The sequence below is a fragment of the Hyaena hyaena genome, unplaced genomic scaffold (genome assembly GCF_003009895.1).
Source record: "Hyaena hyaena isolate Hyena2069 unplaced genomic scaffold, ASM300989v1 scaffold_200, whole genome shotgun sequence".
NCBI classification, from domain to species: domain Eukaryota; kingdom Metazoa; phylum Chordata; class Mammalia; order Carnivora; family Hyaenidae; genus Hyaena; species Hyaena hyaena.
Window position 1 is genome coordinate 1,618,333 of NW_024080834.1, and position 12,510 is coordinate 1,630,842.

At 36.6% G+C, this 12,510-nt stretch overlaps 1 protein-coding gene across 2 annotated transcripts in view; it reads left to right on the forward strand.

Annotated features, from left to right (window-relative positions):
- Nucleotides 1–11,886, forward strand: part of ZBBX (zinc finger B-box domain containing) — a 119,925-nt gene extending 108,039 nt beyond the window's left edge. For both annotated transcript variants that reach the window (XM_039241933.1, XM_039241934.1), the window contains exons 20-21: nt 9,661–9,799; nt 11,591–11,886. In XM_039241933.1, coding sequence (XP_039097864.1) covers nt 9,661–9,799; nt 11,591–11,702 — 251 coding nt within the window. In that variant the 3' untranslated portion in view covers nt 11,703–11,886. The remainder of the gene's footprint in view (nt 1–9,660; nt 9,800–11,590) is intronic.
- Nucleotides 11,887–12,510: the final 624 nt, after the last annotated feature.

The following is a 12,510-nucleotide window of genomic DNA, read 5'->3' on the forward strand; positions in this document are numbered from 1 at the left end:
TCAGCACAGAGCCCGACGCGGGGCTCGAACCCACTAACCGCGAGATCATGACCCAAGCGAAAGTCGGACGCTTAACCGACTACGCCACCCAGGCGCCCCATCTGTGCCTCATTTTGATGCAAGTTAGTACTCAGCACACTTTTTCCATTTAACTTTTGTTTGGTTGAATTTAATTATCAAATAGTTTTTCACCCCAGATAGGGCTCATGGTAGCTCTATTATTCAAGTTCTTTCATGTTTGAGAATGTGTGCTTCCTTTACATTTCAATGGCAAATTGGCTGAGGGTAATTATACTTGGGTCATTTTTCTTGTAAACATTGTATATATTGATTCTTTGTTATCTGGGTCTGAATTCTGTTATCAAGTAGTCTGAGATCACCTTGATTTTTTTCCTCACTGTCTTTCTTGCATGTGACAGACTTCTTTCCTGAATGGATGTTTGAAGAATTTTTTCTTAATCTTTGAAATTCAATAAGTGGACCAGGACTGTGTTTCAATATCAATAATTCAGCATTTCTTAAAGCAGAGAGATCTTTCTGTCTGTAGAAAAAAACGCTTCTTATTTTCAGAGAAGTTTTCCGCTGTTGTATATTTGAATTGCTTTTCTGTTGCATTTGAAATTACCCTGCTGACAAACCTATTTTGTCTATGTTGGATCTTCTTTGTGCAATGTATTTACTTACATTTTCTTCAACTCTTTTAACTAAATTTTTTTTTTGCATTTACTGCTTTATCTTCAGCTTGTCTTCTATGTTGGGATTTTAATTTTTAGCTACAATTATAATCCATTCTTTGTTGATTGAGTTAATCCATTAGTTTTCTAAAGGTATTGTTTTGGTATTTTTGGAGATTTTTACTTTGATGCATTACAAACTTATGGAAACTTTGCAAGCGTGCAAGAATAGTACAAGGAGGGGTGCCTGGGTGGCTTAGTCAGTTGAGTGTCCAACTTCAACTCAGGTCATGATCTCATGGTTTGTGAGTTTGAGCCCTGCATCGGGTCCTGTGCTGACAACCCAGAACCTGAAGCCTGCTTCACATTTTGTGTCTCCCTCTCGCTTTTCCTCTCCCCCACTCATGCTCTGTCTCTCTCTCTCTCTCTCAAAACTAAATAAACATTTAAAAATTTTTTTAAAAAAAGAATAGTACAAGAAACTACTGTATACTCTTTACTGAGTTCACTACCTATGTCTTTTGCCCTATTTGGATATATGTGTACACACACACACACACACACACTTCTTGTGTGTGAGCCATTTGAGAGGAAGTTATAAACATTATGAGCCTTGATCAAAAAAATACTTGACTGTAAAAAAAAAATACGTCAGTCAGTGTGTGTTACCCATGAACAGCGACATTCTCCTAAGGATCATAATACAATGATCAAAATCAGTAGATTTGACATTGATACGGTATGATTCTCTACTCCACAGTGCCAAATTTTTAAAATTTGCCTCAGTGGTGTTCATTATAACTTGTTTTTTTTCTGGTACTGGATCCAATCCAGAAACAGGTAACCACTGAGCATTTTTTTTTTCTTTTTAACATCTGACCTGCTGTTGTTTGATCTTTGAGATTAGTTTTGCTATTTTTAACTAATTAAATTTTATTGAAGCATGATTGACTTACAATAACCTTTTAGTTTCAAGGGTACATAATAGTGATTCAGTGTGTTTATACATTATGAACTAATCCCCATAACAAGTTTACTTTACCATCTATCACCACGCAGTTATTACATTATTATTGACTATATCCCCTGTGCAGTACATCTCCATGACTTATTTTATAACTGGAAGTTTATACCTCCTAATTCCCTTCACTTCTTTAGCTCACACCCCTCCTTTCCTCTCTGGTAACCAACAGTTTGTTTCCTATATCTATGAAACGGTTTCTGTTTTATGTGTTTGTATTTTAGATTACACATATAAGTGAGATTATATGGTATTTTCCATCCATGTTGTCATAAATGGCAAGATTTCATTCCTTTTTTATGGCTGAGTAATATTCTGGTGTGTGTGCACATGTATGTGTGTGTATCTCACATCTTTATGCATTCATATATTCATGGACACTCAGGTTGCCTCTATATCCTGGCTATCGTACATAATGCTGCAATGAACATGGTGGTGCAGATCTCTCTTTGAACTGGTGTTTTCATTTTATTAAGGTAAATATCCAGAAATGGAATAGTACAGTAGTTATATTTTAAAATTTTTTGAGGAACTTCCATCTTGCTTTCCATAGTAGCTGCACCAATTTACATTCCCACCAATAGTATACAAAGGTTTCCTTTTCTCTACATCCTCAGCAATACTTGTTGTTGTTTTTGTCTTTTTGATAATAGCCAATCTGAAAGATGATATGTCATTGTGGTTTTGGTTTGCATTTACCTGATGATGAGTGATATTGTTTCATGTGTTTGTTGTCCATCTGTTTATCTTCTTGGAGAAATGTCTCTTTGGGTCCTCTACTCATTTTTTAAATGCATTGTTTTGTTTTTAATTTTTAAAAAATGTTTGTTTGTTTGTTTATTTATTTATTTATGAGAAAGAGAGCAGGGAAGGGGTAGAGAGTGAGCCAGACAGAGAATCCCAAGCATCCTCTGCACTGTCAACACATAGCCTGACCCAGGGTTCGATCCCACAAGCTGTGAGAATATGACCTGAGCCAAAACCAGGAGCTGAATGCTTAGCTGACTGAGCCACCCAGAAGTCCCATGTTGTTTGTTTGTTTTTTTTTTTTTTTTTTTTTTGGCATTAAGTGGCGTAAGTTCTTTTTGTATTTTGAATATTAATCCACTATTGGCTGAATGATTTGCAAATATTCTTCTCCCCATTTAGTAGGTTGCCTTTCCATTTTGTTGATGATTTCCTTTGCTGTACAAACGCTGTTTAGTTTGATGTAATCCCATTTGTTTATTTTAGCTTTTCTTGCCCTTGCCTGGGGATACTGGTCCAAAAATATATTGCTAAGACCAATGTAAAAGAGTTTACTGCCTATGGTTTCTTGTATGAGTTTATGATTTTAGTTGTTATATCAAGTCCTTAATCCATTTTTAATCTATTTTTATATGTGATATTAGTTATTGGTGCAGTTTCATTCTTCTGTATGTAGCTGTCCCATTTTCCCAGGACCATTTATTGTACAGACTGTCTTTTCCTCATTGTATATTCTTGGCTTTTTTGTCATAGCTCAATAATCATATGTAGGTGGGTTTGTATCTCACCTTTCTGTTCTATTGATCTATATGTTTTCATGCTTTATAGTATAGTTTGAAATAAAAAAACTGTGATACCTGAAGCATTGTTCTTTTTTCTCAAGATTGCTTTAGCTCTCTGGGGTCTTTTGTGCTTCCATACAAATTTTAGGATTCCTTGTTCTTGTACCAGTCTTTTGTGGTTCCATACAAATTTTAGGATTCTTGTTCTTTGTACCAATATGCCATTTGTATTTTGATGGAGATTATCTTGAATCTTTGAATTGCTTTGGGTAGCATGGATATTTTAGCAATATTTATTCTTCTGATCCATGAGGACATTATATCTTTCCATTTATTTATGTTGTCTTCTTTCATAAGAATCTTATAGTTTTCAGAGTACACGTCTTTCACTTCCTTAAATTTATGTCTAGGTACTTCATTCTTTTTGATGCAGTTGTAAATGGGATTATTTTTTACATTTCTTTTTGATATCATTTTACTATGTACAGAAATGCAACTGATTTCTGTATGCTAATTTTGTATCCTATGACTTTCCTGAATTCATTTATTAGTTCTTAGAGTTTTTTTGGTTGAATCCTGGTTTTTCTATATACAGTGTCATGTCATCTGCAAATAGTGACCATTTTACTTCTTCCTTTCCAATTTGGGTGACTTTTTTTTTCTTTTTCTTGCCCTAATTGCTATGGTTAGGACTTCCAATGTTGAATATGTTGAATGAAACATGAAAGTTCAATAAAAGTGGTAAGAGTAGCCATCCTTATATATTGTTCTGATCTTAAGCTTTTCATGGTTGAGTACAATGTTAACATTGGGTTTGTCATATATGGTCTTTCCTTCTATACCCATGAGTGGGGTTGGCCCAGGGTCTACCACGCTGGGGTTGTGTTGGGGAAATGGCTGGAGCTTTTCTAAGCTAGGGGCCTGGGACTTGTTGGGTCAGTTCTAGGAGGCCAACTATAGTAAGTACCTGGACCCTGCTTATGTCTGTGCAATCATGGTGGACGGGAAACATAAAAAATGGCACTTTCAGGGCAACTGGGTGGTTCAGTTGGTTAAGTGCTGATTCTTGATCTTGGCTCAGGTCATGATCTCATGGTTCGTGGGTTCAAGCCCTGCATTAGGCTCTGCACTGACATTGTGAAGCCTGCTTGGGATTCTGTCTCTTCCTCTCTTCACCCCTTCCCCACATATGCATGGTCTCCTGCTCGCTCGCTCTCCCCCCCCATAAATAAACAAATAGATAAACTTTAAATAAAAATGGCACTTGTTGGTCCTTTCAACCCCAGAGTGATTTCTAGTAGTTTTCCACCACTTGGCAGATGCACTAAGGTTAGTAAACAGATTTCTTTCACTTGCAGTCAATTTGACTTTTAAACAACTATTTTTTCTTTGTGTCCCAAGGTGAGAGAGTCTGTACAGGGACTCTTCAGAGATATTCCTCCCCACTGCAGGTTGCCATACTGAGGATGAAGTTCCCTTTATGACTGTGTCCTTATCTCTTACTCTTTTCTGTGTGGTCTCCTTCTTATTTATTGTGCAGAAGCTGTTCATTCAGCTCTCAGTTCTTTGGGAAACATTGTGTAAGTGTGGATTCAGTGAGTCTGTGGGAGGAGGTGAGTTCAGGGTCTTCTTACACCACCATGTTGGACTGGCTTCTTAAAGTTTTATTCTTTTTTAATTTAATTTTTAATGTTTTATTTATTTCTGAGAGAGAGAGAGCGAGAGAGAGACAGTGTGAGCAGGGGAAGGTCAGAGAGAGAGGGAGACAAAGAATCTGAAGCAGACTCCAGGCTCTGAGCTAGCTGTCAGCACAGAGCCCGACGCAGAGCTCGAACCCACGAACAGTGAGATCATGACCTGAGCTGAAGTCGGATGCTTAACCGACTGAGCCACCCAGGCGCCCCAAAGTTTTATACTTTTTAAATTTTATTTATTTATTTTTGAGAGAGGGAGCATGGGCTGGGGAAGGGCAGAGAGAGGGAGAGTGAAAAACCCCAGCAGGCTCTGCGCTGACAGCACAAACCCAATGCAGGACTCGAACTCATGAACCACAAGATCATGACTTGAGCCAAAATCAGGAGTTAGATTTTTAACTGAGCCACTCAGGTGCCCCAGTTTTACACTTTAAAAAAAATGTCATTTTCATTATTTCTTGTGTAGCTAAAGGACTCATGAGGAATCTTGTTATGGTCTTGATCTGTTTTCTACTAGACTGACCTTTTATTTAATCATTCTCTACATGCTATGGATTTTTGGATTCTAGTTTGTTAGTCTGCATAGCTAGTTGCTGTCATGTCTTTGGATATTATGTGTTCATGCTTTGTGGACAGCCTTGATCATATGCTCTGTCTTTTCCGATATAGTGAGATTATATTTTCCCTAAAATGCTGTCCACCTGTAGCGAGATATGGCAGTCTCCTCTTTGGAGCTACTATTTGTGGGTTGATTATTGCATTGTTTTCTGTATCTTGCCAGCTCAAAGGCATGGGAGGATCGATGAAGGACTGGGGAGCTCATCCTCCTTTATTGGAAGGCCTGGGCTCACTAGTCTTCTACTTGATTACATTAAACCAGGTTTAATCTGGTTTCAGCCATGTTCTGTCCCCATGGGAACACCTGCAGGTTTGTAATTTTCTTGCCTCCGCTAAGATCTTCCAGTGGGTACTTAGGGGGTTTTACAAATATTTCAAATAATTTCTTCTTCCTTCCTTTTCACCTACTTTTCTCCAAATTGGTGTGGTATTGATGAGACCTGTCGGTGCTTCAAATGCCCCCGCCCTTTTCCTATTATTAGTTTGGTGTTCGTATCAGCAGGGGAAGAAAGTGGGTGGACCACAGTAGCACCCAGCGACACCTCAGTGAATCTTTATTTATTTGGGTGCCCCTTGTCAAAGTTTATTACGTGGACTTACATTCCTTTCTTTGTCCGATTCCTTTTATGATTTTATTTTAGTTTAGCTCTTCTGCTTTTTCTATTTATTTCATTATGGGTTTGGGGACGAGAGCCTATGATCCATCTGTACCCATCATCCATTTGCAAAAATCAAATGTAAATCTCCTTGGAGGTAATCCTCACATTAAAGACCAATCCTAAAATGAAGCATGACAGGCCTGAACTGGATGTAAAAAGGATAACTATACAGCTTTCAGTCAGAAAATGAAGGGTTTCTTATTTTGATAAATTGGTGAGTTCCATTATTTACAAACAAAACACAAGACCTAACAAGCAATAGTCTCTTGTGTTTGTTTCTAACCATCAGCTTTCCTATTTCCTTTATCACCTTTTTTCTTACATACTTCAGTTTTTTCCCCTGCCACTCATTTTTTTCATACACTGATGCCAGTATTTTCACTAGAGTACGTAACTTTCATATATGAAGGCAAGCACACCCTGCGTACTCTGTGAACAACCAGGGCTTCTCTGATGGCCCAGGAGCAGAACGAAATCACTTACACACTGTTGACCCATGAACAGCTCTCTTTCTATTTGGGAAGATTGGCTTTGGATCAGTGCACAGCTTTGGAGACATTCACCTGGAACTGAGGAAGGAAGAGTGTGGCACATCAGCTGAATAAACCCAACAAACAGTCAGTGAGGTGACAGATGCTGTGATGTAATCAGCTGCTATTCCAGAAAACTCACTGTTTGTATACAAGGCTTTTGTATTCTGTTAAGCATCAATGGGCAGAAAAATTCCACCCACCTTTCACTACTTATGGTGCAGCCTGGGAAAACTCTGCATGAGGTTTGGTTGCACAGAAGCATAGCTACACAATTTGACTCTTATACAAATGCAAATGTGTTCACCTCCCTGTGAAAGCTGAAATTTTGTGAGCACCAAATGTGATTTGTTTTCTCTTAGCTCTAGGATACATCCATTTCCTCCAAGTTCTATGGAAAACAACTGTGCCAGGGAGCTGGGAGAAGAAAAGACAGCAAATAACTATATTAAATGAAATGTTTCCCCTTTCCTTCAGATTGCCGTGGCTGATATGAGAGCCTTTTCAGAAGCAGGCAGGGCAGGCAGATGGGCGGGCGGGGGTACAGTTTCTGTGTATGAAAGTTGGCTATCATAGGCCCTATCATAAAATTGTTCAATGATTGAATTTAAAGATATATTCAATATTATGTTTATGAAAAATTTCTTTTTCTCTCTCTCTACACATATGTATACACACATTCTCTCTTAAGAGGTAATTGCTTAGCACATAGTAAATCCTGGTGGAAAAAAAACTTAAATTATTTAAGGAACCAATGGTTGGTGTTTTCCACATAAAATATAGGTAAGGTTCTCTTGGTAAGTCTAATTTTTAGGCAAAAACATCTAAAACCTATTTCCATTCTACAGTGATGTTTTCTTCTGGGCCACTCTAAGGGTTATAGTTAGCCTTAGCTCATGCCATACAATTATTTCCTCCACAAATATCCACATTATAGTCACTTCCTTAGTGGGCTCAACATGACCATATAACTTACCTGCCAAGTTACTTTGTCAACTTTTGAATATTGTCATAGCCTGAAGAAATTTGAGAAACATCAGAAGACATGCATTATGAGAAAGTATCAGTAATAATGTACATTAAGGCATTCACATTTTCATTACTTAAAAATGATTCGTGTGTTCAAACTTATTTTGATTTGTGGTTTAAGAGTTTGTGGTTTAAGACTTACATTCCCATGGCAACCCTGTGTTTGCACAAGTCCACAGTAGTTAACTGAGCCAAGTAATTAAAGAGAGGAAAGTACTTTTTCTTAAATAGGAAAGAATAAAAATCTACCTGATACTAGCAGATGTAGCTATACTGTTGGTGAAATAAATAGTGAGACAGTGAATAACTGAGCCTCTCTTCATAGGTTGACCAGCAAGCAAGATATTATACTATACAGGGCTAATCAGGATTTACAGTTATCAAATTAAGTAATTTTAAGAAATAAAATGACTGCCACATATAAATGAAAGTCAACATATTTTTAAAATTTCTGATATAAGGAATATGAAGCCTTTCAATGAGTAATAATAATCACTGCTTGTTTTTATATGTAATGTTGCTTCATTTGATCTTTATAACTACTCTGTGAGGTAAATTAAGCAGGTATGATTTTTAATCTCCCCTTTGTGAATATGGTAACTGAGGCTCTAGGTAACAGAGTAACTACCCAGGGTCTCCCCTGGGTGCTCAGAAAAGCCCGGGCACAAACCTGTGCAAGTCTGCCTCACATTCCTTTGTCTCACCACCCTACCACTTAACTAATGTGATATCCTTACTTCTAATTAGTATTGTGACTGCGTAAAGGCAGAGGGGTGGGCAGAGAGAAGGTAAAGGGAAGAAGATAAGAAGGGGTAGACAAGGCAAGACACAATGGCAGAAGGGAAGAGATGGAAAGGAAAACAAAAGTCTGAAGGGTTGGGGATGGAGCTCACAGGTTACTGGGTACGTGTCCCGGTTGTCACACCCTTCTAAACATTGGGATGTCATTGGTAGCTCTACTAGATAGTCCTTTTAGATGGTGATGGTGGGGTGGGGGGTGGTAGTGGTTTGAGTTCCTTATAAGAAAGTAGCCTGTCTGCTTTGTCTATTTCTTTGAAGTTTTTATATTTATATTTACTTTATAACTGTCTAGAAAGTGGGCTATTGAGGAATGGATTGAAGTTAAACCTTTTTCTATCCCTGGAGTAATAGTGTATGTTCTCTGATCATTGAAGAATCTCTTCAATTCAATAATAAAGAATGGCAAAGGGGGGGAATGACAAAATATAAAGTTTTAAGGTGTATTTCTAAAACTCAAGTCATTTAAAACATATACATAAAACTTTACAGGGAAGTGAACATTTAGATGAGTAAATATTACTTACATGTGGAAGCTAAAAAACTCAAACTCACAGAGACAGAGTCTAGAATAGTAGTTACCAGAGGCTTGGGGGTGGAAGAATGGGGAAATATGGGTCAAAGAGTGTAAGCTTCCAGTTAAAAGATGAATAAAAGATGTAATGTGCAGCATGGTGATTATAGTCATAATATTATATTCCTGAAGGTTGCTAAGAGAGTAGATCTTAAATGTGTTTGCTATGTGTAAATGTTTACCAAACCATTGTAGTGGTAATAATTTTGCAATATATAAATGTTCCAATCAGCATATTGTACATCTTAAAATTACACAGTGTTACATGTCAGTTATATCTCTATAAATCAGAAAAAAATAAAATTGGGGAAATTCCCCCAAAACAAAACAATACCCATACCCTAATTTAGAAGCCCAGATCAAACTTCCTTCATCTTCTGCTCACCCCCAAAATACTAGAAAATTTAGATGATTAAAAATCTATACTTTCTTTGTACTGCTTATAGTTTACTCTAGGTAAACTCTCAGCACCATCTGCTGTGTGTTTGTGTCTTGAATTTATGTATTGACAGTACATGGAATAAAATGTTTCAGATCCTTCAGAAAAACTTTACAGCCTAACCTCAGAAGAGTTACCAGCCATCAACGACCATTTGCTGGATGTAAGTCAGACTACCCTAGATTTCCATAGGAGCTCAAGTACCAGAGGCCTCGGTGGAGTTGAGGAACAGAGGTAGGTTGAGCCGGCAACCCATGTGTAAAGAGCGCATGGTGAAACTTTTGACAAGCCCCAAATAGTTATCTTTACTATATAAAAAAAAGATTGTACTCACATGTATACTTTATATGGCCATTCTTGGTAAAATTTTTGGGTCCTTTGTTGACCTATTATCAGGATTTAGTGGAAAGCTTATGAAGTTGTTGTTTTAATGTGAAAAGACAATTCTCTGCTGCACAATGTATGTCAGAAAAATGAAAAGGCATTTGGAATTTTATAATCCTTCAGCATTTCTCCCTATATTGAAAAACTGTTGCTTTACTTGCATTAATTAACTTAATAAATTCAAATACTTTGCACTAATAGAATCTTACTCAATGTGAATAAAGCTTTTAGAATAGAATATTGAGAAGATTCTTTCCTGAAATTAAGTCAAGATTGTTAATGATAGCATATTTTAAAATAAGTCCTTTCATTCTTTCCTCACATGAAAAACATTTAGGGTTGATCAGTTTATAAAGAATATGGATTATACTAATAAATGCTTCAAAAAAGTAGTTTATCATGTCAGTCTATTATTGACACCCTGGAATTTCTTGAAATAGGAGAAAGGATCCTTCTAGAAGGATTAAGATGAATGTAAAATAGAAAGTCCCTTGAGTTGTAAATTCCTTTGATTGGCTTGAAGTCTAATATTGCATTAAAAGGGAATCAAGAGTCCATTATTACTTTGTCTTTCTAAAGGAGAAAGTCATTTAGCTGTGACTCTTGGATTTTTGTATTTCTAACACCACTTACATTTTTAAAAAGAGGGATCAATATAAAGTTGTTGTTGTTTTTTTCCCCTAAAAAGCTCTTTTAAAACAAAGTAACTAAACCTATCACATACTCTCAGCATCATTTCACAAAAGAAACAAGATTTAATACTAAAAATATAAGGGGTACAAAAAGAATAAAGCAGTTCTTTAAAATTAAAAATGTCATGAAAAAGTCCTTGCTTTGTCCTTATTTTCTCTTCTTAGACCACTGAAACTGTTTATCTCCATCAGATCTGCCCTGGTCCACAGATCAGAGTTTAGGAACTGTTGATTTGGCCTTTGTGGGTCATAAAAAAAAAAATCCAGATACCCATCACAGGATGAAGTATTTTATATTATTTAGTGGCATAGGATGGGCTGAAATTCTAGATAACTTGGGCAAAAAAAAAAAAGAAAGAAAATCTGAATTATACAAATTCCTTTCTGTTCCCCCACACTACCTCCTTCCCTAAACCTGACACGTGTACACTAGAGTTTCTACCAGTTCTTCTCCACAATAAAATGTAACAAAATAAAATAACTAAATAATTGCTGCCATGAAATTTGGCTTTGGCATATCTTGACTGGCTATCCACATCGTCCTAATTTACAGTACACAAAAGAGGTGATTTATCTGGCAATCTATTCATTGGGATTCTATTAAACAGCCCATGTAATGATGAATGTTCTTAATGATGACCGTGAGGCTCTGCAAGTTTCTGAAGTACTTCTGAATCATCAATGCAGGACACAACCAGAGACCATAAAATCTTCTCCCCTTGGTTCCACTGTGGCTTTATTTCTTAGGAGAGGGAGAATGATGAGAATTTCTCATTAAAAGGAGGCTTGGTATATTGGGCACTTTGAAAATTATGGCCCCAGTCTGAGACATCCCCTCACATCTGCCTGCCTCCAATGACTTCAATGCATGTAGTATTGATCAGAAGATGAATGAAGAGTTGAAACTGGGTTGTGTATATTGTGTATTGATCTTTTAATGTATTTCCAGCTCTTCTGAAAGAGATACTGAAATTCAGTCTTTGCTGACACTTTCTGAAAGCAGCACAGATGAGGAGGAAGAGGATTTTCGTGACAAGCAACATGTCATCACACTACCATAATCAAAGAGTGCCTAATGAAAATGATCATTTGTTCATTATGTTTTCCATTTTGTACCCAAACAGCTGTAAAAAGCAAACAGTTGAAAAAAGTGACCAAGTGATTACCTGTCCAGGTGCCAGAGATTTTGGTTATTAATGTTTCTGATATTTCAAGGTTTACAGACTAATAAAAGTTAGTGAAATTGTAAGTTTAAGGGCTTTTTCTTCCAAATGATTTATTGTATGTCAAACACTACTCTATATTGCACATAATATTACTAAAATTTGGTGATTTTAAAAAATAACAGTTATAATTGTGTCCCTAGAACCTATTATAGATTAGAACATGATTGCATTTAAAGTGATATTTAATTGTTGAATTATATTTTAAATAGCTATGCCATCAATAAGAGCATGCATTTGATGGCCAAGTCATACTTGACAGTAGCATTCATTGAGCCTAGAATCCATATTTTACTTTGATAAATTACTGTTTTGTTTTGTTTCTGTTAAGGTTTTTGACATTTACACAAGTTCTGGTAGCTTCAAAAGATGCTGCCAGAAGAAAAAAAAGAAGACACAAAATAAAGCAGGCATCTTACTTTGGGAGGGTCACTGTGATGGTTAATTTTTTATCAGTTTGGCTAGGCTGTGGTACACAGATATTTACTGAAACTTTAGATGTTTCTGTCAAAGTATTTTTTAGGAAAGATTAACATTTTAATCAATAGACTTTGAGTAAAGCTGATTGGCCACAGTGGTATGTGTGATCTCATCTAATCGCTTGAAAGTCTTAAAAGAAAAAAGATCCAGGTCCTCCAAGGAAGAG